The sequence below is a fragment of the Epithele typhae genome, assembly GCF_022376455.1.
Source record: "Epithele typhae strain CBS 203.58 chromosome Unknown BXZ73scaffold_26, whole genome shotgun sequence".
In the NCBI taxonomy this organism is placed as follows: Eukaryota; Fungi; Basidiomycota; class Agaricomycetes; order Polyporales; family Epitheliaceae; genus Epithele; species Epithele typhae.
The window spans coordinates 149,347-176,182 of NW_025954217.1; the positions used below are offsets into that span (position 1 = coordinate 149,347).

At 61.4% G+C, this 26,836-nt stretch overlaps 5 protein-coding genes across 5 annotated transcripts; 2 read left to right on the forward strand and 3 right to left on the reverse strand.

Annotated features, from left to right (window-relative positions):
- Positions 1-7,875: 7,875 nt before the first annotated feature.
- BXZ73DRAFT_90176 (fungal-specific transcription factor domain-containing protein) lies at positions 7,876-11,052 on the reverse strand (the record flags this gene model as incomplete). Its single annotated transcript, XM_048025540.1, has 14 exons — positions 7,876-7,962; positions 8,276-8,390; positions 8,565-8,680; positions 8,808-9,017; positions 9,096-9,183; positions 9,240-9,291; positions 9,348-9,525; positions 9,580-9,753; positions 9,774-9,917; positions 9,990-10,016; positions 10,083-10,371; positions 10,524-10,753; positions 10,817-10,867; positions 10,918-11,052. 14 exons carry the CDS (start codon positions 11,050-11,052, stop codon positions 7,876-7,878), a joined length of 1,896 nt encoding a protein of 631 aa, XP_047877565.1.
- A 7,574-nt stretch (positions 11,053-18,626) lies between these two features.
- Positions 18,627-20,524, reverse strand: BXZ73DRAFT_47363 (2-methylcitrate dehydratase; the record flags this gene model as incomplete). The annotated part of the gene is made up of 6 exons (XM_048019866.1): positions 18,627-18,708; positions 18,766-19,104; positions 19,156-19,400; positions 19,458-19,686; positions 19,747-20,074; positions 20,128-20,524. 6 exons carry the CDS (start codon positions 20,522-20,524, stop codon positions 18,627-18,629), a joined length of 1,620 nt encoding a protein of 539 aa, XP_047877566.1.
- Positions 20,525-20,826: 302 nt separating this feature from the next.
- On the forward strand, positions 20,827-22,369 carry BXZ73DRAFT_90178 (snRNA-activating protein of 50kDa MW C terminal-domain-containing protein; the record flags this gene model as incomplete). Its single annotated transcript, XM_048025541.1, has 6 exons — positions 20,827-21,047; positions 21,111-21,332; positions 21,386-21,455; positions 21,508-21,842; positions 21,897-22,067; positions 22,117-22,369. The coding sequence occupies 6 exons, from the start codon at positions 20,827-20,829 to the stop codon at positions 22,367-22,369; spliced, it is 1,272 nt and encodes a 423-aa protein (XP_047877567.1).
- Positions 22,370-22,626: 257 nt separating this feature from the next.
- On the forward strand, positions 22,627-24,080 carry BXZ73DRAFT_47456 (transcription factor Tfb4; the record flags this gene model as incomplete). Its single annotated transcript, XM_048019879.1, has 8 exons — positions 22,627-22,820; positions 22,904-23,055; positions 23,109-23,150; positions 23,210-23,367; positions 23,425-23,550; positions 23,605-23,740; positions 23,791-23,827; positions 23,936-24,080. The coding sequence occupies 8 exons, from the start codon at positions 22,627-22,629 to the stop codon at positions 24,078-24,080; spliced, it is 990 nt and encodes a 329-aa protein (XP_047877568.1).
- An 864-nt stretch (positions 24,081-24,944) lies between these two features.
- On the reverse strand, positions 24,945-26,669 carry BXZ73DRAFT_90180 (N-terminal nucleophile aminohydrolase; the record flags this gene model as incomplete). The annotated part of the gene is made up of 11 exons (XM_048025542.1): positions 24,945-25,028; positions 25,121-25,200; positions 25,243-25,374; positions 25,424-25,549; positions 25,602-25,659; positions 25,712-25,751; positions 25,804-26,070; positions 26,137-26,218; positions 26,274-26,372; positions 26,423-26,526; positions 26,575-26,669. 11 exons carry the CDS (start codon positions 26,667-26,669, stop codon positions 24,945-24,947), a joined length of 1,167 nt encoding a protein of 388 aa, XP_047877569.1.
- Between the last annotated feature and the right edge of the window lie 167 nt (positions 26,670-26,836).

Genomic DNA, 26,836 nt, shown 5'->3' on the forward strand with positions numbered 1-26,836 from the left:
CTGACGCCTACCGGCGTCCGGCACCGGTCTCGACCCCGGTGCACCCGGCGCCGCGCACGCCGTGCGCGGCGCCAGCTCTCTCCCGCCGTCAGACTCAAACGGATATCGACTCATTCCGTGCTGGCCTCCAGGCCTCGGTGTTTCTCGCCGCCCGAGACGCCTCCTACTCCCATTATCCATATGTTCGATGTCGACTGCTCCTGGCTCCGAGCCGGGACCGTGCTCTGGCCCGAAAATTTGTCTGCGCACTGACGCGTCCTCTCGAGTCTCCGGGCCTTGGCCCGCACCGCTCAGTGAGTCGACCCATGCTCATCCCACCGCCATGATTTTGCTGACAAGTGATCCGCCTCAATTCTAGCCCGAGCATCTGCGCGCGCTATCCAGTGCTCCTTCTTCGGCCGTTCGGTGCATACATATGTGGGTTGTGTGGGCATATGTCGCGGCGTATGACAGATGGCCTGAGGCCAGAAGCTGCACTCTTCCGGATGCGCCGACGGTGTCCGGGTCCTACGCACTTGGCACGCTGCCGGAGGAGAAGAGCCGAGGCACGGACCCAGGCTGCAAGTCCGGGACGAGGTGAGCGCGGGATGACACCACGTCGCCTGTCATGACCCCGGACTGACGAGATCCTTTTTGCGGGGTTCAGAGCACCGGCGCGCTGCGCACGAACCGTGTGCGTGTGGCTAAGGAGTGGAACTCGGGACACTTCAGATCGCAGTCAGCCCACCCACGTCGTCCCAGGAACACCGCTTCTGGAGCGGCGAGTGGGTCTCTCCATGTTGCCGCTCCACATGAAGTGCGACTGCACGTGCGTCTTCAACTCCTTCTTACTTCCATGGTTGCAGTAACGGCCAATCAAGGTGTCCTCCCGTCTCCAAGAACAGTCAGAGCACAAAGCCGGACAGGTATGCTTCTTCCCGGTGGCGAAGGAGCCGCATGGCGAAGGGCGCTGACCCTTTTGAGTCTACTCATGTCTCGCGTCGTTCACGATGAGCCACTCACATTCGTTGTCAGGTCACTCGTCCTTATTGAGAGTCACGAGGCTCACGGTGAATATAGTAAATCGGTCCCTGTCCAACACATCACATCGCCGCGCGTCAGCGGCTCCGATACGGCCTCCGCAAAAAACTGTGCAGCCAAGTCATTATCCAGCGGAGCCGACGCGGGCTGCATTCTCGCCATCTGCCCCTGCCGGCCGGTTGATCAAAGGGTGCTATGTCTCATAAGACTGTCACCGGATGTCCAAGTGAGTGTCCCATACGGACAGTGCAGTCCTAGGATTTCCGTTTCGCATCGCGAGCTCTTTCCGTGCATGTCAGTTATCAACTAAGCGAGCCACATTCTAAGGGTTCAAGCCGCGCAATCGAGCGACGAGGAGGGTGCAGTCGTGTCAGCGTCTTTTCTTACTCATCGTCTTTGCTTATATGACTCGCCTGCGCTCGCATGGCGAATCACCCTATAGCGCTCCGAATCAATGGTGAAATGCTATTTCCAGGCACATGGCGTATGTTCGACCAATGGGGGTTTGGTCCAAAGTCCCTGGAATGCTCGCTGCGCAATGAGAATATCTCACGTCCCGGACATCCGATCCACAAGGCCAAGGGATCCAATCGCCCTAACAGTCCAATCGCCCTAACAGAACATCAGAAGGACTGCGAGTGGCTATGCGTGTCAAGGTGCGATACAGATATGTTCTCTGGGGGAGCCCGACTCATATCATTAGCTAGCTGCGCGCTGCGACAGTCACTGTACATCCGCGCCAACTTCAAATCAGCCAGAAGCTCGGCCAACGGAGCCCGTGAACGCTATGCTTTCTGTACCCTTGAGCAATCGAAGCCGCGTTTAGGTCGAGGCTGGGTTTCTCTGGACTGCGTGGTGCTGCGGACCGTCCGGAGGCGGTACTCACAAGCTGGACTGAACTCCCCACGTCCTCAAGGGGACAGGAATGTTACACCATTCAGCACCCGAGGTTCTCGCCACAGTAAGTCTTCGCTTTCAAACTGTGTTGGAAGCTCGGGCTCATGGTATTGCGCAGTCTCCGTGGCCGCGGTGCCGCGCGAACATCCTATGGCCCGCTCTGGCGCCTTACAACTCCATTCTACCATCCCATGTGCCGCGCATAGCCCACCTGCTGACGAGTTAGTCCGGTCGGTTTGCTCTAGTAAGCACGTATTTGTTTTCGGTCTGCAAACTCACGCTCGCTGCCGCCGGGGTCGGCTGGCACACGCACGTCGTCCCTGCCGCTGCGCATCGCGGGGGCAGTGATGGGTGCGGTAGCTGAGCAAGGGTCTCCATCTCCGTGAAGCCGGATCTACTTGGCCTATGACCCACGTAGCGCCCACCTTTGTGTTCGACTTGGGCTCGCACGGGCCTGGGTACATGGTGCGGATGTAAAAGATGCAGTTTTTCCTCGAGGATGATGGACGAGCTCTGTACGCAGAAGTGCCTCGCGGGAGCGCTCGGTCATGACGAGGCTTTATTTGCAGACCCTCACATGAAGATAGCGGCAGTCTTATGACATGGATTGGATGATGAACTCGCGCGCCTTGGCTTGGATGCTGATGTTTTGGTTGGGCATACCCGCGCAGACCCACGCACTTTCCCGTGGCTCGGTTCAATCCGACACCATGTTGAATATAGGTATCACTCATCGCCGCCAAGGCGACATCGGTAGATTCATTGATATTGTCGGCATTCGTATACACAGTCTTATGGGCTCTCTCGAACTACATACAGTCAAGAGTGCAAGAATGTGGATACAAAAGCTTCTCTCAATATTCAAATGGCCTTGAATGGCTGCCGTTCAGATTGCGACTCTCGTGATAGGTGAGTGCAACACTTCTCGCAATCCGTCCAAAGAGTCTAGTGGCGTCACGATATCGGCCTAAACTCTTTCCTCGTGACTCCCTCCGGTTCTTTGGGACCTGTGAGGAATATTCAACCTGATATTTCAGCAGACATGGCGTCCCATATCCACTCATATACTTCTGATCACCTATCCCGATCTGCCACAACCACGCATCTATTCTGACCCCAGAGTTGCAGATGTTTGAAGCTCGATCACACAGCACGATCCCACCTCAGATTGGCGTCCGAGGCCCCGCACCCGATCGTCGTCGCGCACGAACAGACGTTTGGAGGAGATAGCATGACGCCCTCGCTCAACGACACAGCGAGCTCCATCGCCGCGCGCGCTCACATGTCCCCGCCACCACGCACGACGTCGAGCGCTGGCCAAGGCTCCCCGCCGATTGAGCACATTATCATGGAGATGATCGGGCCGGACGGGCGCAGGATGCGAGCCCTCGCATTCGATCGCGGTTGGACGAAGCAGCCGCCTTCCAGACGCACGCGTCGTCTGTCCAACATCGACGCTGCTGCGCGCCCCCCGCCCCCTCCTGCCGCATTCGGACGCACCGCTACCGCCGCATGACCGGGCGCCGCCACCGACGACCGCCGGCACGCTCATCGTCGCCCGATTCACCCCCTCCTCCTCGTTCACCCGGTCGGCCGTAGGCCGCCCCGCGCGGAGACGGTTGTGCCGCGCGCGCTCTCGGGTGCTCCCGTGACCGGCCGCGGGGCGTCGTTCTCCCGCCGTCCGTTCGCATCGGGCGAGCAGCGGCTCATCGTCGTCGTCGTCGTTCTGCTCAGCCCCAAGCACCCTGCGATCGCCGTCTGGGGGCGCCCCGCCGCATCCGACGCGACACACCACCGACACGGAAAGCGTACGGCATCGTCGCAGGCCGCAGGCGGCTGCGCGCAGCTCTGCGTGGCGACGAGAACAGGCAGCGAAGGCCGGCGAGCCCGCGACGTCGCGCTCGTCGCGCTGCTACATAGTGCGTTTTAGCATCCCTTGGTCTCACCCAGCTCTCTTCTACTCGGCTAAACTCGCACAGGGAAATCGGGCGCCTGGTCCCGCGACGGAATTTGCACGCGCACCCCGCACGCGCAGGCCGCGCAGCCGCGGCAGTGCTCGGCGTCCAAAGGGTCTCCGGTGAGGCGGTGGGGCCTGCAGCTGGAACGGTAGGTGCGTTGTGCACGGTGTCTTCCAACGCTCAAACGCTCAAGTTCGAATTCACAGGGGGCTGCCGTGAGGCTGCGCGCCGCTCTCTGGAGGTTACGTTCCCGGGGCGTGGAAACCACCTTGCATGCTGTGGTGCGGTCATGCTCTGCGATCTGTGGAGAGTGACTGACGGACGTGGGGCGCGTTGCTTGCATGCGCTGGTGATTCGATAGCCTGGACCTCATCATACAGGCGATCGCAGGGCTCGAAATTGATGGCGCCGCGCACGATCACCGCGCTGGAGAGTTCGGTCGGACCGCGAGACTGAAGCCCTCAGATTCTGCGTTCTGCGCGTGCACACCGCGAGGTGATAAAACCGTGCTGTCGTTGGGACGAGCGCAGGCTGATCTCGTACGCTTTACGTCCCTCCCAGGGCTTACGGACTGCACGTTCATCGTGTGCTGCACACCGTCCCGCACGAAACCCAAATTTCCCTGCCCTTCTTCCAACGACGCTCGGGAACCTGCGGCGGTCGCACGGCGGTTCAAACCTCTGGCATTTGCCCGGTTGCGGGCACAGCGCATACATGGTACCGATCTGTCCACAGCCAGTCCGCATCGCGTTACGTGAAAAGTCACGCACACATCGCGGCGCGTGTCGCGCACCCACGGCTCGCTTCTGTACGCCTGGCGATCTGAATGGGCGCGGTACTTTGTACGCAATGGGGCCCGCGCTGCCGGCACTGCGAATGCGTATCGCGCGCGGCGGCGGAGGAGGAGGGACCCTTGCGCCTCGGAGACAACCGCGAATGCCCAGTGGCGCGTGTAGGGCTCTGCTTCGGCGGGGAATCGCGACTGAATATCATTGAATTGTGGGTGGCGGCATCTAGAAAGACCGCGTATCGTGTAGAGGGAGTTCGACCGGCCAGTGCGTCCGAGGACGCGCCGGGTGGGAGCAGCCCTGGCGGGCGTACCCGCTGGGAGTTACCCGACGCCATCGTCCGGACGCCGACTTCTGGGCCTTGCGATCCCGCGTCCCCGACCCGCGAGCGGTGCCCCTCCAAATCGCTCGGCTAGATGCCTCTTGGCCGATGACGTCGTGGCCGCGCGAGGGCGGGGTTGATGACACTCTCGCGCGTCCACCGTTTCTGTCCTGCGAGGCGCGATTGAAGGTATCAATATTTGGGACAGACTGCGCCGTTATCGCCCCTTCGCCCGCTCCTCTTCACAAGCCCTGTCTTATCCGCGTCCCACGCGCTGGGTTCAGAACACCATCGCCCGAACGCCCACCTTATGTGCTCTCTCGTACGTGGGTCGCCATCGCTCGGCGGACGCCGTCGTCACGGCCACGCGCCCGACGTCCGACGTCGCGCTTGCTCTGCTACGTCTTCTAGCTTTCTATCCTCTCCCAGTCCCACCACCGCGGCCAGCCCCGCCCGCGAGCCCCCACGACGACCGCGGTCATGAGGCACGCAGCCACAGGCACGCCCACCGGCGAACGCGCTAGGCTGCACACGGTGGCGGCCGCGCGCGAACCTTGCAATAAACCCTTCCCGCGCGCGCCCTGGCTCGCCCTCGCCCTCGCCCTCGTCCTCGGGCCGGACGAGCAGAAGAATCGGAAGGCCGAAAAGACGCAAGGCAGAGGGCGCGCCCCGTGGGCTATTTTGTTTTTGGGCACCGGACGCCGTCTGTGTCGCGACCGTCGGCGGACGTGCGAGCGCTGAGTACGAGTGGCGGCGCGCCCGAAGCTTCAAACTTTGCAACTGCCAGCCGGCTTGCAGATCGCGCGCGCGGCCTCGCTCCCGCACAGGAGGAAGAGAACTTCCCGAGAACGTCCGGCGCACACACCCACACACCCGGCCGCCGCGCGCGCGGCCCTGCGCGGGTCCAAACCGCGAGTAGCTAGAGCCTGGCGTGCAACGGCGCTCTGGCCGCTCGCCGCTGGGCGGCAGCCTCTCCGTCCTTATGCGTATGGCTGCCCCTCGCCGTCTTGTCTCGTCAGAGGTCTTGTTTGCTCGGACGCTGGACCGCACACGCACGCCGTGCCGACGGTCGCGTTAGTCGCGGCATCGACGTGCCTCGTCGGGGCCCAATTTTTCGTTGTGTTATGCAAGGTTATGCAGCCCCCGTGCTCTGCGTACCGCACGCACGGCGCGCCACGAGTCACGACCGAGCAGCACATACGGTCTGCGTCGTGCGAACATATGCGCGCGACCCTTCAGATCCCGCCGCGCGCCCTGAGAGCGCCTGTGGCCAGGCGGGCGATCAGAAGACCCGCCGTCCGTCCGGAGACCGAGGGAGACAAGTGCAAAGCCCTTTCGCTCCCCCTTGCGTGGCCTCGTGGCGAGATGCGCGTTGCGCTCCTTTGACTCGGCCGTCGCAGGCAACCATGGAGGGAGGTGAGGGGCGATGGATATAGACGCTCAGTTACGGCGTTGGCGCCGGACGACGTCGTGCTTGCCTCCGGACAAACCAACGTTTCGTTTTTCTCCCCCCCACGTTCCGCGCAACCTTGAGCTTGAGCCTAACAGCCAGTGCGCCGCCGCAACCTTGGCGCTCAGGCGCGCTCCCGGGACGCCGAGAAAAAGCGCGGTGCGGCGACAAGTGAGTAAGTAAGCAGCGCGCGCGAATTGGCCTGCGCACCGCAGATCTCTGTCGACCGTCGACTTGCCCACGCGGTGCGCGCTCCGCAGGCTTTGCAAGGGTCGCGGCGCCGTGGGAACTCGACGGCCCTTGCGCGCGGCGTGCGCCTTGAGAAAAACCAGAGAGCGCACACGCAAACCTTGAAAAAAAAAAATCCGACCGGCCTTCTCGAGACCGGTCTGCCGTCTGAGACACCGCGGGCGTCGACGTCAACCGTGGCCCGTGCGTCACCGGAGAAACCCCATCATGCGCGCGTGAGGAGTGCTGAGCGCTGAGTGCCCGCAGCGCAACCCCGTCGTCGTTCGCCCGAGGGAGGGCTCGAAGGATCCAGAGTCGCGTGGCCATCGTCCCGAGGTCGCGGCCGATCGCGTCCCGACTCCCGAGCGCCGTTCCCGTGCGTCCCGGCGGCTTCGACTCGCTTCCCTCGAGTCGATTTGCCTCCGAGCCGCGCGCGGCGCGACCGTTCTCCCGCGCGCGCTGCTGGAAATCACGCACGCACGATGTGTATGCGCCCGGCGCGCGCGGAGTGCTGGCGTCGGGCGAGCGCGGGGGTCGCGGTGAACGTGGAGGCTTGAAGCTTTGAAGTTCCGCCCGGCGCGGTACGGCGCTTGCACGCCAGACTGGACTGCGCGCGGGCGCGCGAGTGGACGTCTGGGTCGCACGTCGCGGCGACGGTGTAAAAAAGGGGAGCGTCAAAGGAGAGGAGGAGAACACCTCGCTGCCGCCGCGTGGGCGGAGCACGTCCCGCGCGCTCCTGCGCGCCGCAGGGCAAAAGGCCGCCGCGCCGCATGCGGGAGGCGCGCCCCGTCGAGAGGGAGAGAGAGGAGCGACGTCGCGGCGCGAGGCGGGCACGGGGGCAAGGCTAAAGGGACGGACGACATCGGGGCGCGTCTGCTATTCTAGACTAGGCTTTGGTTCGGAGTACATTGGGTCTTACTACATCGGACAGGACAGGGGGAGCGGAGATGTGACAGAGAACGGGGAGACGCGATAGAGGTGGGCACGCGGCGGCGCGATACGGGTTCGAGGGCGGGCTTGTGGGGGGCGCACGCCCGGCGTGGTTAGACACAGATAGCGGGGGAGCCAATCGGCGGTGGGGAGAGGGGAGCCGTGCACGCGACAGAAGCGAGGGAAGTGCGACACAAACAATCCGGGGAGCCACGGGCGAGAGATCAATGAAGGGCGAGGGGGGGTATAGAAGCGGAAGCGGGCCCGCGCGAGGGGAGCGCACTACATGATGAGCACGTCGAGCTCGTGCGCGCGCATGACCGAGCGGAAGTCCGCCTGCGGGTGGCCCGCGTCGAGCCGTTGCCAGACCTGTGGACGACGGCACACGTCAGCGGTACGTACGCGCGCGCGGACACGCAAAGGCCGCACCTGGCGTACGATGAACTCGGACGTCTCGATCTCGTAGCAGCCTGCGAAAGGGGTCAGACACGCGCGCGACGCACGAGCACGCCCTGGTTGCACCCCACGCGGGACCGGCGCGGCCCTCCCGAGCGCGGCGTGCGAGCCGCCGCTCGAGGGCACCGCGGTTCGTGCACGCAAATCCGAGATCGGGACTCACATTGTGACCTGTGCAGGCGGCCCGGGCGGGACGAGGTGGCGGGGCACCGAGGGTTAGGAACACGTTAATGACGACGGAGCGCACGCACGCGCACCTGAACAGCTCGAACACAGAGAGCACCCGAGCGCGGTCCGCGCCGAACGTTTGCGACCCCGCGATGATGACAGGCCAAGTCAGGCTGTGAAGTGGGACGGAGGATGTGCGGCGGTTAGGCGGCGACAGGTTAGGGCTAGAAGACTGGGACAGAATGCAGAAGACGGCCGGACGCCGCGCTCCCATCACACGGAGCGCGGCGGACCCGAGTCGAAACGGGGCGGGGGGGCGGACAGGCGAACAGGATGGGAAGACTCACTCGACGCCCATCTTCTTATTTCCGCAGTCCGCGCAGAGCGCCAGGATGGTGTCGGCGTGGGTCTGCACGACCGCGTCCGACGGCTGCGCGCCGAGCACGTCGCGGAGGAGGCAGATCTGCAGCACCCAAACGCGCGGTCATCAGTCGCCGGGCCGCGCTACACCACCGCTGCTCCATTTCGCGAAGCACGAGAGCGCACGGTGGGCGGTCGATGTCACGGAGCAAAGAGGGGCAGCGACGCACCTGCGAGGCATGGCTGTAGGCACAGTTGCCCGCGTCGACGCGAGACTGAATCTGGTCCGGGGTCGTCGCCCAGCTGCTGAGGGTTTTGTAAAGCGCTTCGGCTTCGCGCACGCACGCGGCATGTCCGTCCACAGGGGCATCGAGGTCGTCGATAATCTCCGTCACTCTCGATGTTTGAGGGTGGAGCACGCGCGCGACGAGGGTCGCCACCTAGCACGGGTGCAGAGCGGAAGTGAGCAAAATTGTTTTCGCAGCGTCCGACGGGGCCGGATGCAGTGGCGGGCGTACCTGGGCGAGCACCAAGATGAACTCTCTCGACATCCCGAACACTCTGTCAATGTAGGACACCGTGTCGTGCGTGTTGGTTTTCGTCAACCTACGTGCCTCAGGCGTCTAAATAAACTCTGTGGCGGTACTAACAGGGGTACGCACCACCAGCAGTCGATATTGAGGAGGGTCGGCGCCGACCCCCGCCCGAAGCACGCTACACCAAAACATATCAGCACAACGAGTCAACGAGTCGGCCTCAATGCACGTTACCGCCAAGCTCATACACCGCGAGGATCTCCAGGAGCAGCCTCGCGCGACACGTGCCGGTAACGGAGTTGTCCTTGAACCCCTTGCTGCGTGCGAGCAGCAGGCCAGGCCCTCCCCGCGACTTGACCAGGTTCTTCGCGAAGTCCATGTCCTCGCGCCAATGGCGTCCGGCGGAGAAGATCTAAGGCTCGTCGTTGGCGTTCGTCACATAGGGCAAGGCGGATGGCACACTCACGTCGATGAGGGCGATGGCGACCGCGGAGGCCAGCGCCGCGTCGTTGTTGCTCCCCTCGGTCGTCGCGCATGCAGACGTGAGGAGGGTCTTCGACTTTGCGCGGAAGGACTCCGCGACGCGCAGGGCCTCCTCTGCCGCACCCTTGGACACGCCGCTCCGGGAGAGCAGGAAGGACTGGTGGACCGCGGCGACACCAGGAGGGCGGAGCGGAGGGATTCGACGGCCGAGTCCGCGCCGCGCACGCCGTCGAATAGGAAATGGAAGTTAGCGGCCAGCACCGGGTTCTCAGACGGGTAGGCCATGATTATGCTCAGCGCGTTGTCGCAATAATGACGAATCTTTAGAAAGCAAAACAAGACAATCGTTCATTGATATCTAACGTGGTGCGTAGCGTGCGAAGAAGACCCCACCAGGTTTCTCTCCTGAGGCGACGGGAACTGGAACGAGGAAACGGACGCGTCGTTCAGGGGGGTTCGGGGCTGATGAACGTAGTGGTGACTCACGTATGGCTCGATAGGATCAACGGGTGTCATGAGCTGGGGAGAGGGCCATTGGGAGTCTGGAGACGCGCTTCCAGCGTTGCGAGAGGAGTGGTGAACGTCGTGGTGCGATGTGATGCGAGGCAAAGCAGAGTGCGAGTGCGAATGCGGGTAGTGATGCGAAGCAGGGGAATAGTTGGGGATGTACTGGGCTTGGTTGGTATAATGTGCAGACATTTCAGGAATAGCAGGGAGATGATGGGTATTATTAGAATGCATAGGGTATCCTTGGGAAGTCGAGATGGGCGTCACCCTGGGGCGTGTTGTAAGTACTGTATGATCCTGGGAAGGGGCGGCGGGGTAGACGTACGTCGGACGGCGGTTGTCGTTCATAATTACAGGAAGCGTTACATTAGGGTCGCTGAAGACGCGGGGGTGGGTGAGCGAGATGCGTGAGACACTAACGGGCAATGGACGTACCTCTGGCGGCGGGAAACCATGGGAGGAAGGCCCATCTCTATGGGCTCGGCAGCACGTCGTGTAGGAGAAGGTCCACGCGTCGGGGGCGACGCGGCGTCCGAGAGACCCGAAGAGCCCGCAGTCGAGGGGCGAGTGCCAGCGCTGTCCACTGGGGAAGGGGGACTTCGCCTCGAAGAAGGCTTTTTGCGGGCAGGGACTCCTTCTGGCCAGGTGCACTGGGGACGGGTCTGAGGTCAGACACGGAGTGTAGGGACGCGAGGGGGAGAAGAGGGACATACCTCGCGTTGGCCGTGACTGCAGCGGACACAGGTGGGCTTCGTCTCGTCACACTGTGGCAGGGTTAGGGGGAGTCACGGATGGATCGACGAGGGGGACGAACCTTGATCTTCTTGCCCCGGCATGTCAAGCAACCTGTCTTGCTGCGGGTGTACTTGGGCCGCTTGCGCTGGGCAGCGGTGTCTTGGCGGACGGCACTGGGGGCGACGACGTGCATGTGGGCAGCACCGGAGTGCATCTGGGACGCGTAATAGGCGTTGGGGACATAGTGGTGGGTGGGGGTAGTCGCGCTGGCGGGGGGATGAGCGAGAGGCGGGGAGGGGTGGGAGCGGGGGACTCACTAGTGGAGGCTGTCGGCCATGGCGGGGTATGACGGAGGAGGAGGAGGGATGGGGTATGGACGGGGAGCGTCCATGGTTTAAGAACGAGAGAGGAGGAGGAGGAGCGTGTCGAGAAAAGGCTGCTCTCTTGATTGTTATTGCGGATCCTGGCGAATCGGGCTGGAAGGATCGATCTGGATCTGCCGTCCCAGTCGCATGTCCGGAAGAATCCCTCGGCTACCATTATTTTCCTGGTTTCTCTCTTTTTTCCCCTCCTTTTCATGGGCGTCCTTTGCGCTTCCGGTTCCCGCCGCGCGGTCGCCGGTTCCGCCTTGGCCCGCGCGTTGGTCCGTTTGTGTGCCGTTGTTCGCGCTCGCAGGCGCAAGGACGACGAAGGGTGGACAGTACAGGGAGAGGGCATTGGGGGCGGGCAATGGGCAAACGCAGTCAGGGTCTGATGTGCACGGGCGAGCTGCGCCGACGGACGAAGGAGGGAAAGGGAAAAGGCTCACGCCCGCGGGCGGCTGAGGGGGGCGAGGGCCCGGAGGGGGGGCGCCTGGATTCCCTTTGATAGGTAAATGCATAACGTAGGGGAGAAGGCGTTCGGAATCTGCCATGGATCCCGGCGGGTCGTCGCAAGGGAAAGCGGATTATCTCCACCGCCGCGTCCTCCCACGGGACGAAACCGCATCAGCCGCGCTGGTCGCTGCCACGCCACATGGTCGTGCGCACGTCTGATTTCATTATGTCGACTTATCAGTCCAGTGTAGGTCCACTCGTCCTTTGTAGCCTGCCTGCCCGCCTGCGCCCTTCACCGCTCTCCAACACCTCATCCCGTGCAGGGTCATCACCACTAGTCTTCTCCGCCCCCTTCCTCCCGTCTCACATTCACTTTCTTCTCCTTCTTCTCCCACCCCGGCATCCCCCACCTCGCCCGTCGCCAGCGCCGCTTGCGTTTAGACATTCGCCTCGCCCCACCCGTGCGCCACAAAGCCCATCGACCGCGCCCCACACACACGTGCACCCAGACGCGGACGAAGCCCGGGAGATGGCGCCCCACCCGGTTCACCATTCAAAGTCGCGAGCGCGCGCGGTCAATGTCGTTCGCCCGGGACGCACGTCCTTCCTGCCTTCGATTGCCGCGAGGCGGGGGACGGCAGCCGCCCAGAGCCCTCCCACTCCTGCCCCGCGGCTCAAAGACGTCAAACACCGGCCATCTAACCCGGCTCGGCGGTCGCCCTCCCGTCCGCACCCGCAGCGCCCGTCCCACCCGTCCTGCCTGCGTCCGTCGGCGCGCGACGAAGGCGCGACGTGCTCCGCGTACCCGGCACCGTCAATCCTCAGACGGAGAAGACGACGACGCAGACAGGGGCCCGACAGACGCGGTCGTCCCGGGAGAACAGCTTACAGCAACACGTCGCCGGCATTTACGACACCGTCCCAACACGCCCGCCCCAGGTGGCCTCGCCGGCGTGCGCGCGGGCGCGCGAGGGGCCCGTCCGTCCCAAAGAGCCCGGCGCGCGCCCGATGCACGTAAGGAGGACAGCCAGGGTCCCCCAGGCGTGCGACAGAGCGTGGGCGCACGCCCGCGCGATCCCTCAGTCTGTGCATGATCGCATCGGTGCCGTGCGCCCGAGGCCCGAGCGGCCACCCGCCGCGCGAGCAGTGCGCTCGGGGCCCCAGCCTCGGACGACGGCGGTGATGGGGGTGCTGCAGGGTGCTGCACTGCAGGTGCACAGGGGCAGCACTAGCCCGGCCGGGGCGCGCAGAGATCAGAACGTCCAGCGAGACGAGCCACGAGCTGCAGCTTCTCCGGGCACACGCGCCTCAGTCCCGCGTGCCTTCTGTGCGTATGACCGCCTGTGGTGAGTACATGTACGTCGGCAGTGGCGGGGACGCCAAGTAGCGACGCGAGGCAAACCAGCCCGTGGCGGACGCGAGCGCGGCCCCGCGTCCTCCTCCTGGACCTCGCGGGCTTCCTCTTTACGCTTTGCGACAGCCGGTGGCGCGGGCTGAGCACGCCCACAGCGCACGCGGCGTGCCTGCCAGCCTTTCCGCGCAGATCATCCCCAGGGGGCCTGCTCACGCACTTGTAGTACTTATCGCATCTCTTCGCCTTATCGAATGTCGACGCGCCTGATGGTCCTGTCGCGCGCGAGCAGGCGTGGACCACGCCCCGCCCGCCCCGCGGAGGCTGCATTAATGCGCGCAGCATCGCAACCCAGCGTAGCGCACCGGCTGTTTCGTCTGCCCCGATGGGCCCTCCCCTCGCGGCAAGCTCATATCCGAACGGGGAGCAGCTTCGCGGGTCATGGCCGCTCGGGTCCTGCCGAACGCTTCCCGCTGACTGCACTGTGCGCGAGATGAGGACGAGATGAAGATGAAGATGAACGGCTCCCCCGCCCGAGCACCACGACGCCCTCGATCGCAAGTAAAAGCTACGTACCGGTGGACCGTAATATTCCTGGCTGAGCTTCCCCTAAGTCGAATCCAGGCCTCGCGCTGCCCATGGGGACTCCCAATTGTCTCACCAACGCGTCTGGATATGGGATCGGGCCCAGCGTGGCAGGGAAGAGGCCTCGACGTTCTATCCGCGCCTTCTGCTGGTCGTATCTTACCCCATCGCCCCTCCCACTCGTGCCCGGCGCGCGCCCTTCTCGTCGATTATTGCCCGCGCGCGCCGTGCGAGCCGGCGAACGATCCGGCGGAACGTGCGCCCGGCCCTCTCCGAAACGGCAGGTGCTGTGGTTCGTGGTTTGGCGAGCGCGCACGTCGTCACCGAACCACACCACCTCCTCCTCCTCCTCCTTAGTCGACCGCGGGCGAGAACGTGCCCGCCCGCGGTCCGTCTCGAGAGCCGACGGAGGGACCCGAGGGCTCCCCGCTCGCCCTGCGTCACCGCACGCAAGTGCCCGCCGCGCGCCGAGGCATCACAGCGTACGTACGCTGGGGCCTCACGGACGACAACAGACAGGCAGATGGAGCGGTCGAGAACGCCAGCGTTTGTGCGTACCCACGTCCGCCACTGGGCGCGCTCCCGATGCCCGATGGGCACCCCGCGCCACGGCACGCCCATCGCAAAATAGCGATGCGTCGCTGCACCGGTCGCAGGCCGTCGTCGTCGCGCCCGCCCGGGGCGCAGGGCTCGCGCTGGGATCCCAGCGCAGGGTCCGAGAAGCACAGGACGAGCGCACCGACGCCGCGCTGGCGCCCGGCGTTCCAAGTCAAAGTCCCATGGGGATCAGACCCGGTCTCAGACGAGTGGAAAAGCCCGGGTCGAAGCCCCCGCCGACCCCCCGAGGCGCTGCCTGCGCGGCCACGGCCGCCCAGCCCTGCACGCGGGAGCCAGGACCCTGCGCATCGCGGAAGAGGGCCCCGGGCGGGGGGTTGTCATCTGGCCCTGCCAGGAGCGCACGACGCCCGCCCCAGCACCACCCCGCCGTCCGCGCGACGCGGGCGTCGCAATTACGGGCGGAAGATGGCGGACGGGGGGGCCAGCGGGAGGGCGTCGCAGGGTCGGCGAGCGCCAGAGGCGGCGGGCCCGCCGCCCGCCCCACTCCCGCCGCACGGCGGATGCCGCGGGCGCAGCTAGCGCTCCTCATTGATGGCGCGCGGGCGCGCGCCCGACGAGGATCCAGAAGCTGGCGCTGGCTGCTGGGGCGCAGGTCACCCTGGAGCTAGTCGGAGGAAAGGAAAGTGCGAACGGTTTACGTACGCTGCGGCGAGGGGGGACGCGGCGCCCGCACCGCGCGGTGCTGGGGCTGGTCTTGTTTCTGGGGCCGCCCGCGCGCCCGGGAGGGGGCGGACGGGCTCTAGTGTGGAGGACGAGGGGTCACGGGGCTGCACCTTTGAAGCTAATAAGCTAGTAGTGATGCATTTGCGCGAAATGGAAGCCGTGGTTCGTTCTGGGCTCGAACTCCGGAGAGACGGCTGTCTCGCTTGTGGCCCAGAACGCGAATTGGAGGTGAGTCGAGGCTCACGAACGCCACCAAGAGTCAAGCTTCAAGCTTCAAGACCCCAGGTGCCGGTCCGCTTGGAAGACACAAGTCCGTGAGGATCGCTTCGCGCGGGTATCATCCTGAGCGGATCAGAGAGCCAAAGCTTGAAAGCTCCGTGTTCGCGGAGGCCTCGGTGCCTTGCTCGCGTTGAAACATTGAGATGGAAGAACGGGGCTCGAATCCTGAAGGGATCCAAACAGGTGTCCGGTTCCCCGCTGAGGCTCGAGCTGAGAGCGGCAGATTGATTGGCCGCCAGCGGCGAGCAGCGGCGCCGTCGCTGACCAGTGACCAAAAGCGCGCGCGTCGTAGCGACGCGTAGGACCGGGTATCGTGGGTGGGATCGCCCCGAGACGGGAGCCGCCACCACGGGAACCTTCGCGGGAGTTTTGCGTTAGCGAGGGTAGCGGCGCATCATCAGGATTGCCCGTCCAAAGCGGCACGCTCCGAACGAGCGGAGGAAGCTTGGCGAGGTTTCGAGCTGAGACTCGCCATCGGGGGGCCTGAAGGAATGGCGACTTGGTCCTGTTTCGCCGAGCTGATAGCTGAAGGTCAAAAACAAGGAGCACAGGCGGAGTCAGAGAACAAGACACCCGCCACGAGCTCGGCTGCGACACGTGGCTCCATGCACGGCCCGGTTGTACTAAGTTCAGGCACACTCTTATGTCTATTCGCCGTTTGGAGGGATGTCGCAATTATTTGAGACATATGTCTGGCAGACACCAGTATATCGAACGTTCTTTCTTTCCTTTCCCCCCTCGTTCCTCGCTGCGCAAAGATTCCCACGTGTGAATCCTGCGAAGCATTTGAAGGAGGTCGGAAATCGGCTTCGCCTGGTGCCCTCTCCCACAACTATACACCTCCTTGCATGACTGGAGCCACGAGAGCACACGACCTTTGTGGTCTTCACGGTCATGGTCGCAAGAACTCACATCTCACGGCGTTGGTGATGACATATCACGTGATCATCAAAAAGACCCTTTCGCGACCCTGGTTGGGTTCTCCGCAGCGTCGTGCCAACAGCGCAACCCTTGCAATCCCGAGCTAACACCGTAAGACCGTGACACCATCACGATAGAGGCATCGTAGAAGCACTGTGGTCAGCCAGCGAGCTCTCCGGAGCTGCTCGACTAGCGACACGTCATTGGACAGGCATCCATCCCCGCCCGTCAACTTTAGACCTGGGCTAGAAGTAGCGGACGCCCGGTTCCCTAACGTTACCCCGCAGGGAGCATGCGTCGAATTCAATCCCACCTCAAACTCGGCGGGCCCGTCTGTCATCTGTTGGTCGTTTCCTGACCCTAAAAATGCCATTGTACAGGCTGACATCAAGCTTGTTCGCGTTCTAGCAATATAGTTGCCTTGAAGGTTGACTGTCGGGCGCGCCCTGGCGCGATGCTCCCAGGCTGCGTGACGCATCAATGCTGACCGGCGGTCCTTCGGACGAACGCATGGGCATCGACACAGGGTCGACCACCAAGTCTTGTGGAGACAGGTCTTCACGCAGGACGATGGAACGTTTGCGCTCCTGGAGGTCTCCACGTCCTTAGTACGCCCAAAAATGACTCGATACATATCTGAATGTCCTACTATCCACTTTGCGAGTGTGTATCACAAGCCCAGCACGAGGCATTCACTAGGCCAGCATGATCGATGTGGTTTGTTCCGGCATATCGGGGAGTCTGTCTGCTTGGAATTGGCGTGGTTTGCTGAATTCAGGATCACAAAAACAAGCTATTGGTCTCAAGCTCTCCATTCTCCGACGTGAAGAGTCAGGTCCGGTGTGATCGCGCGTGCACCGCCCGGCCGCTCCAACAGAAAGCCTGATGACCTCCGACCCCACCGTGACCCCTCTGGCCGTCCACAATACCGCGGCCTCCAGTGATACCAACTGTTTTTGGCGCACCAGCATCCACGAGAACCTGGTGAGGGCTGCCGCACACGCTGCTCCGACCGCCGCCGCGCTCAGCCTCCGGGCTCCGAGACGTCGTAACGCTGGCTGCTGGCCACCGCACGGCAGACATGACGCCCCGCCCCCCCACCACATGTTGATCGGCGCGCGAGAACCACGGAAGATACCTCTCCTTGGCCCGCCGCCAGCCGCGCGCGGCATCGCTGATGCGCCTCGCGCATCCCTCGACCTCGACCTCCCCCGTGCGCGATCGGACCGTGCCGCCGCCGACGGACCACGCTGTGCACGCCCCGGGCTCGCGTCGAACGTTCCCGAACAGAAGGCGGAACGGAGCCAGGGAGAGGCGGAGGGCTCGCGTCGCGCGAGCCCGCGGCGGGGATCGCCCCCCGCGCGCCCACGGCTCGGGCACCGCGAGCTCGACACTGCTTTCGCCAGCGGTGCATTGCGCGATGATGCGCCGTTCGGCGCGACGAGCACTGGTGTGGAGATGCCGGACGGTCTGCCCCATCACCGCAAAAAAAACTGCGTAGTGGGTGACGCCGGCGGGGTCCCGTCCGGCTGCCCCGCCCCGCCTCGTCCCCAACGGTGTGACGTCGCGCAGCGGGTCTGGCCGGGGCGAGGGCCGGGGCGGGCGGCGGGGCTGGCTGGTTAGGCCTTAGGGCTGGTGTGCCTCATAGTCGTTCCGCGGCCCCGCGACGGGCCACGGCGGGGCGCGCATTGCTGCTGGGCGCGGTGCTTCTGGGGCTGGAGCCTCTCCGGGTGCTCCATGGCGGCGGGTGCAGGGCGGCATAACGAGTACGTACATTGCTGCCGCGTCGCCCCTGCTCCAACGTGGGGTGGTGATGTGGTATTCCTCCGAACATAGCAAGTCCGTCGTGTTCCTCGTCAATGCCAGACTCCAGCTCGACGGCGCACGGCGTGATCCCGTGGGGAGCGGTGGTCGCGTGGAGCGACGACCGCAGTGCCTGTCCCTGATGGCGCTCCAGAGAGCGACCGGAATAGGAAGCTTTGGACGACGACCGTAGCTCACGACAACGCAGCGAGCAACAAATGGGGCGATAATACACGACGATATTCCTGCCCAGTCCGCGTGACCGCGGCAGACACGTGGAGGGGCCCAAGGCCGCGCACACGAGGCCGCGCACAATAGACGTGAGCCGACCGCGAGTCAGAGAGGAGCCCGGGGCCCACTCCGCGAGCACACAAAGTGGACAAGTCGGTGGGCGGACGCGCTCACTGCGATAACCTCCCGTCCTGGGCTTCTGGGAACCCACGTCACTCTTCCGTGACGGGCAGCACCGGCCCAGAGGCATCGGGCGCGGCCACGCCCGCCCCGCGTGGACGGGCACGTTGTGCAGACAACGCCCGTGCTTCTCTGCACGCTTCTCGACCTTCTCCGTCAGAATTCGGCGTGATAGCCGTCGCAATCAAACTACGATCAGCCCTGCAGAGGATCCCAGTACGGAAAGTAGGAAGACTACCGATGTCTGCTCAGGCTGTCAGACGACAGCTCCAGACACAAATCCTCCTTGTCGCTTCCCAGTGCAAATACAAGTGTGTACTCCGAGCCGAGCCGTCCTGCCCTCTAGGCCTTGACGAAGAGGTCGGTGAACTTGTCCACGGGAAGTTTGTAGAGCGCCTCGGCGTCGTCTACATACTTTTGGATCCTGCAAATGACGTCAGTTAACTTCGCGTACATTGCCGTGCCTGTGCAAGATGCTTACGTCGCCTGGCGAGCACTGTCGAAGTGAGGCTTGATGTGGCGGTCGAATTTCTGAAGAAGGAGAGGGGTGCCCTCTTGGCGACGACGCTTGTGGCCAACCGGGTACTCGATCTCAACCTCCTCCAGCACGGTGCCGTCGTTGAGCTCGACGGTGATGGCGTTGCCGATGGAACGCTTCGAGGGCTCGTGGTACTCAGTGCTGAACTGCTTGTCCTCGACACAAGTGATCTTCGCACGAAGCACGTCGATGCGAGGGTCCTTGGCAGACTCGTCGGTGTACGACTGGGACGTGAGCTCGCCAAAGATGAGAGGGTAGGCAACCATGTAGTTGATGTCGTGACTGCGTCCATGAGCGCCATGTTCAATGGTAAAGACGTAGCAGGGGACTTACTCGCGGTCCGCGAAGTTGTCGAGAGGACCCTTCTTGTTGATGATACGCATGGCAGCCTCCTGAGTGCGGATGCGGATGCTTTTGATGTCATCAGAGCTCTTGCCCATCTCCTTCAGCTTGTTGTGCAGGATGTGAGCAGCCTCGACGGCAGTCTGGGCGTGGAACTCGGCCGGGTACGAGATCTTGAAGAGTACATTCTCCATGATGTACGTCCCGAACGGCATCTGGAACTCGAATGGCTTGCTCTATAGAACCGCGTGCCCAGGTCAGACCCTGTCCGCGCCCACTCGCATATGCCATACCTTGAACAATACATCGTAGAAGCCCCAAGTCTTGGCGGTGAGGACAGAAGGCATGCCCTTCTCTCCACGCTGGACTAAGAGAGCAATGTTCACTGCACGGGCACAGGCGTCACCTGCGGCCCAGGACTTGCGCGACCCGGTGTTGGGCGCATGACGGTAGGTGCGAAGAGACTGGCCGTCCGCGAACGCCTGTGAGATGGCGTCGATGGTCTGTGCACGGTCGAGACCGCTGTGAAGTGAAGTCCTCGTCAACCATGGCAGCACCCAGGGAGAGAAACGCAACACTTACAGCATCTTCGAAACCACGGCGGTACTGGCCACCTTCACAAGGACGACATGGTCGAGACCAACGCGGTTAAACGAGTTGAGAAGCGCAAGGCCTCCCTGAATTTCGTGCGCCTTGATCATGGCCTCAAGGACGTCCCCGACGGTAAACGTTTGGCCCTTGCGAGAAAGGTGGTCTGCGACAGCCAGGATGGCACCCAGGTTATCGGAAGGGTGCCCCCATTCTGCGGCGAGGAAGCAGTCGTTGTAATCGAGCCACCGGATCTGAGTGCCAATGTTGAATGCACCGCGAATGGGGTCAAGCTGGTAGTTTGTGCCAGGGACCTTGGTGCCTGCGTGGTGCTAATTGGCACGGAGTACGGGGAACAGGAGTGCATACACTCACCATTGGGAACGACAGTGCCCTCTACCACAGGTCCAAGCAGGTTAGCGCATGCGGGGAACCTCAACCCCTCCAAGCCACATCCAATGGTGTCAATCAAGCAGAGCCGCGCGGTCTCAAGCGCGAGAGGAGAGTCGATTTTGAAGTCGTGGACGTAGTCCGCGATGTCCTGGAGTACCTTGTCGGGCTCGGGACGAACGGCGGACTCTGCGGCGTCGACAGACATGTTGCGGGCGAAGGGGGCGGGCTTGAACGCGAATGCGGAGCGAGGGCGGAGTGACGGCTGGAGGAGCGGACCGGTCGAGCGACTGATTGAGGCGATAGCGGCCGTCTGCACGCGAGTCACAGGAGCCCGTGAACGGAGCGTATGGGGCAGCGAGCGGCGGGCGGAGGAGAGCATGGTGGGCGCGACGTCTTGGGCGACGGACAGCCCATAAAACGAGTCTGGTCGACGCTCGCCACCGAGCCCGTCGGCTACTCGGGCATCGTCTGTCCGAATCCTGCACGCGTCTCCCGGGCTCTTCCCCGCGTTTCCTCCCCTCCCGAGCCCGCCGCTTGTCCGACGCGGAAATCCCATTCCGCGAAGCTTTGCTTGGGTTGCTGGGTCATTGCTCTCTCTGTTCTGCGGGACTTGTTCACGCTCCTTTTTCTTACTCGTCTTGTGTTTTCTCCGACTTCTATTGCGTCCGGATCGCCGGCCACATGAACCTCACTCCAGGACAAACACATGAAGCGTACCTAGGCCCATCCTCAGGACCCATCGACATCGCCGCCTTCCTGAGCGCTGGACATCCCGGAAATACGCCAGAAGAAATAGGCACCTCAGGTGCGCCTTCTCAGGCGCGCGGATTACAACTCAGCGCGAGAGAGGAGTGGAGCACACTGGACGCTGCTCAACAAGAAGCAGTCCAGTCAGAATGCTGGTAGGCAACTCGACCCCGTCCTCACGCCACGAACTTGACGTTCGTTTGTGTTCGATGGTGCAGTGTAGACGATCTCCGAGCCCTGCTAAACGACACGATGTCAAATCCCCGTCTCATGAACCATGTCACCCGCACACATGATGCATTCGTCCAGGCCATTTATGAGACTGCCGAGCCAACTCGGAGGAAGCGCAAGCGTGCAACTTTCGCTGATCCTGAGGACGAATTGCCAGAGGTTAGGGCGTTGCGACTGAAGCACGAAGCAATCGCACTCAAATGTTGGCCGTGAGTCTCATGCCCCAAATTTCCGGTGACTGATCGTTTAACGTGGCTTGTAGGCTGACTATCCACGCGGCATCATTCATACGACCTTCTAAACAGTCCGACCACAACACACTCGTCAATGTCGTACGTTCTTACTGTCCGTATGAATGCCGGGTTCCGAACATCTTCCTTGCAGAAGACTATCGGCTCGGGGCCGACGTCCGAAGGACAGCGCGATGACGCTCTCCTTTTTGTCACGGTATACAATCGTCTGTCATGGGGGCAGAAATTCTTGTCTCGCGCGTCGCAGCACGTCGTCTTGTCATCTCAAACGATCGGAGACTTCTACGAGGCTATTCCGTGCTCCTCAAACGAACGGCCCCTCGAGGTTCACGATGATTCTGGGGACATCATAGGATATAAGTCTAGGCAAAGCGACGATATGGCCACGGACGCAAGCACATCGGGGGCTATGGTGTGCATTGAAAACGTTCTGTACGGCGACGGTCAGGACGAGCACGACTACGCTGAGTAATTGTCCTGACTTGAAATCTGGCATCTCCACTCGTACTCAATGTCATGCAGCAAGGCCATGCAATTGGTGCAGACGCTACCTGAAAACAGTCGGCCGCATGTTTCTCTCGGCGCATCCATGCACGACGTGAAGTTCGCCTCGCTGACCATGAGATTGCATGAGCCATACTGGATAGTACATGCCGGCAAGTGTGAACACTGGTTCATCGTCAGTAGTATCCGGTAAGGCTCTCGCCTATAGTTTTCTGCCATAGCTTAAGCAGACCCACAGCTTGCGGCACCCTTCAGATCCTCGATCTGGCTATCCTCTGACAACGCAAATCACACCTGCTCTGTCCGAGATTTGCCGAGTGTGTACCAAAGTGCCGGCCCTTTTCTCTGTGGTAGGTGACATGAGGTTCGGCGAAAGCCCGTTCTTGATCTGTGGACCCTGCTGGCGTTGGATGGGCGAACCGAAGGACGGATCGGAGGTTCTGGTCGTACCTGTACCTGTACACGAGCTAGGCTGGTCGAACACGACATGAAAATTGCATACAAAGATCTTTACACCGGGTATTTCGCGGTCTGGCTTCGCATGTTGCATTGTCATACTGTCATACTCTCTGAGAGGAAAGCGTCTGTGCTGACGCGTTTGTGGCGCAAGACTCGCCTGTCCCTGTTGCTCCCAACGTTCACTCGTTCTACCCGCTCTTTGTCCCATCGGGCCCTTGGGACGTGTCGCATGGTCTGCAACATACGGGGGATCCATTGTACCCTCTGAAAACGTGCATACTTCCCCAACATGGACAAACCTTCTCATCTGAGTGTCATCGTCGACCTTTCCCCGACCCAATGGGCTATCTGTTCCCAATCCACGAACCCTCCAGGAATCACTTTGCAAGCGTTCTCGTCTCAACTGATTGCTTTTCTGAACGCACACATAGCATGCAAAGACGAGAACACTTTGGCTGTCTTCGGTGCTTTTCCCGGACAAAGGTACGCTCGACGTCTTTCCCGTCTGCCTGCGTCGGCCAATATGAGAGAGAGCCTTACCAGATCGGACGATTGTATTGCCTTAGTGTGATGCTATATTCTTCCACAGGGGAAGCCATGACCGTCAATGCCGAAGCAACGGATGCGAACACATACCGTCCCTTCAAGACACTTGATCAAACGGTTATGGCGTCAATAGCGGAGCATTTGCAGAGTTACGAAGGAGCAGAGGAAGAGGGTGCGTAACGTACTTTTCCAAAGCATGCTTTCTCCAACCCGTCTATCGTGCAGCTCCCATCGGACTGGTTGGATGCTTGACCAAAGCCCTCTGCTGTGAGCATCCCTTTCGCAACACATAGGCTATACCTCTCTCATGCGTCCCCCATACGAAGACATAAACAAAACAATTACGGTCACTTCCGCTGGTGTACCAGGAGGAGAGTCTGCCGCAACAGTTGTGGATCCCAGGATTCTCGTATTGTCCATCTCCCCTGACCAATCGTCAACTTATATTCCTATTATGAACTCTATATTCTCTGCGCAAAAGCTGGTCAGTACTAAAATCAACATCCCGTCGCCGCCTGTGCTAACAACGTGCGTTGTGAAGAAAGTGACCATCGACGTTTGCAAGATTTTTGGTGCAGACAACATATTCCTGCAGCAAGCCGCGCATTTAACCGGCGGGGCTTACGTCCACGTCGAGAGAACGGACGGACTACTGCAGTACATGATTGTGAGTGTTCAATCCCGCATGCAAAAACCGCGGTCTGACGTCTTCACGTCCAAGATGTCTTTCCTCCCTCCCCCTGCTATACGTCAATTGATCTCGGTGCCCACGCAAGACAGGGTGGATTTCAGAGCTGCATGCTTCTGTCATAAGAGGATTGTTGAAGTCGGGTTTGTTTGTTCGGTGTGTCTATCAAGTGAGTCTGTCGTCCTGCCGCAAACGTGATCGCCCTGAACGCTCGGCCAGTATTCTGCCAGCCGGTGCCAGTATGTTCAACATGCAGGTGAGCCTTATCTTCCTGGTCCGGACCGCGGTTTTCTGGTCACGCAAGACCGCCACCGCTCCTTCCACCCTTTCACATCCGACATTTACCCGTTCCCATCTCCCACAGAACGAAATTTCCTATCAAGACGCTCCAGCGGCTCAATGCCTCCCGCCCGCTCACTGCGCCGTCGGCTCCATCCACCCCTATGGCCAGTCCAGCGCGTCCTTTCTCGCAGCGCAACGGCACCAATACACCTTCTCGGCCTGTTTGACCATGAGAAGTGGTGGGGAGGCCGTCGCGCCGTACTAGATCCCGCGCTCACACGCTGAGGCCGCTAGCAAGCTGGGGTTTCCAGTCTCTGCAACATGTTTACAACTACGGGCAGCACCACTGTTCGATTTGGTGGTACACTCGGATCCGAACCTATTCTTCCGGTCTTGAGCGCACGCCTAAAGGGGGATGGCTCCGAAACCACACGGCGGGGAAGTAGAATGGAGACTCACTGACCGTCACGGGGTAGGCATAACGTGGTTGTCAGTTTTGCTTTGCGCATGGAAATCCCGATGTATTGACCCTCGTAGCCATATATATATGCAATTCGCCCCGCGCTGCTGCTGCGGTCACATCTCAGTGCGCGATAGCGTAATGCGTTGTGTCCTGACCGTCGTTCTGGCGGCGATTGTGGGGCAGCACGAACGTGTGGTCCACGAACATTCGCTGGGATACCTTCTGGTGGGGCTCGTACGTACGAACCCCTGCAGTGAATGGGTGTCGTTATCATGCAACTCTGTGACCAGCTTCTCCCGTTAGACCCTCAGGCTTGACCCTCGTCGGCCGGATCCGTGCCGGCACATTGGCAGGGACGAGTGCCTATCGATGCCGCGCGGAAGCGGCGCTCTCTAGTCTGCGAACCATAATCCTGCACCCCGGCGGTCGGACTGCTTAGGTATTTGCACATAATTCCGAACAGTACGTATTGTATACTGACAGGGTCCAACGCACATCCCACGTCCGAATGGATAGATGGGTGGTGGGCGCGCCGTGAAATATTACGTCCCATTCTCTTCCCACCGGATCATCTGTCCACGGATGGAAGACCCGGTCGTCGCTGCCACCGAAGACTCCTTTTGAGGCATCACAGTGGAAGGGCTGATATGTACACAGGGGTGGTCGTCACTGCATTTCCCGGAGGACGGGGAGGGCGACGTAAGACGACAGCCTGCGACATGTAACAAGGGTTTGATGTAAGTAGGGCGGCCGCAGCAGATGACAAGAATATTGGGGCTAAGGGGATCTGCGTGAAAGACGTACGTGTGGTTTGGAGCTGGAGCTCAGGGACGAGGCATACGAGATTGCCATGCTGTCAGTTGTAAACGCACACCAGAGACGGACTGTGGTGCGCAGCGAAGGGAGCAGTCAGTCTAGCACCGGACGATACCCCTTCCTGAATGCAGGGTGGATGGTTTTGTGAGACCCACTTTTATATCCGCCGACCTCGTCTTCTTCCTTGACGAGGATAATGGCACCTGCATGGGAGTGTCTCTCATCTCTTTTCGAACACATGGCTGGAGTGGCGTCAGAATGCATCCCCATATAAGACTTCTTAACACGGACCAACGAAATCATTGAACACCTTGGTCAGGGCATCATGGGGGTCGAACTCCTCATTTTGACTCCCTTCCTCGATAGCTTCGCAGAGGGTTCTTGCGAGAGTAGCTCGCATAATGTACTCTCCAGCCCCTACAAATGCGTTCTTTCAGAACGACTTCCCATCGTAAGCGAGTGTACGTACCGGAGACACTGCAAGCAACTTGTTCGGATGCCCAGCACCCAGCTCCATACATCGCTGCCTGATACAGGCCATGTCAGTCGAACAGCCTTTGACGCAAGATTGACTACAACCTCTCCTACGCGCCCCGGCAGTTTCAGCAGGATACCACCACTGCGTGACTGTCAGCACACCTAGCTCAACAGTACATTCAGCGGGGCCGAACCTGGAAACCCCAGCAGCCAACCCTCCGCTCTGGTCGCAAGCTATGGCGCCTACTGTGTCCATTCTGTCGTGCAGTCCATCTACTTGCGTTATAAGCGAATTTGCAGCCACTGCACCGATAGCTGGGGGCGCCTGTGCCCTCGCCTTCTCGAGTTCCTCCTTCCACTTTTTCCACGACTGTTCAGCACGAGGGGAGACCAAGGTTTCAGGTGGACAAAGCAAATTGAATGACTCCGCAAAGTCCCTTGCTCCCGAAGAGACGAGCATGCTAGCCACAATCCCAGAGATAAGCAATGGCGGATCGAGGTGGCCCGAAGCCTATCGGAAAGCATACATCGGAGAGATTCGACCCAAAGGGTCGCTTTGTGCACCGTGTCGTAGCACCTCGTGCGCTATCCTGATGGGGTTCTTGACGCCTGCAAACTGTTACCGTCAGTGACCGATATGTAACTTTGGGAGAACGAGTACTACCTGACACCGCGCCGACAGCCCCGAAGTTGGAGGTACGACCGTCCATGAGAGAAGCATCACATTCTACCTGACCATTTACAGTCAAATTAGAACCAAAACCTGGGTTTGCTCGTGAGCGCGCCGATACTTTTCGACAGCAGCGTACACACCAGCATTCAGGCATTCCTCGTCCTCAAGAACGACGATCGCATCGTTCACAGCCTTTAGCGCCGTGTTACCCGTCAGAAGCTGAGACATAGCACAGGTACAGGACCTAGTTCACATGAGCAGACGTGTCGGCATGTGTCGAGAGACCACTCACGCCCGCAGGGAACGTTTGACATCTTGATCAGAGGACTTTGAGAAGAAACCTGCACCTCCATGAGCGACAACAATCTGCGGGAGTGGAGGAGGCATTCGATGGCAATGAAATGGCGAGGTTTACAGCTCAGATGTAGTCTGTCATTCCAAAACCGCAGACTCATAGTAATGGGCCGGCGGGCTCCGGGAGATCACGGAAAGCGCCCTAGTCCTTGACTGGTCACGAGACTAGAAATCGGTACAAACAGATGCATACAACCCAG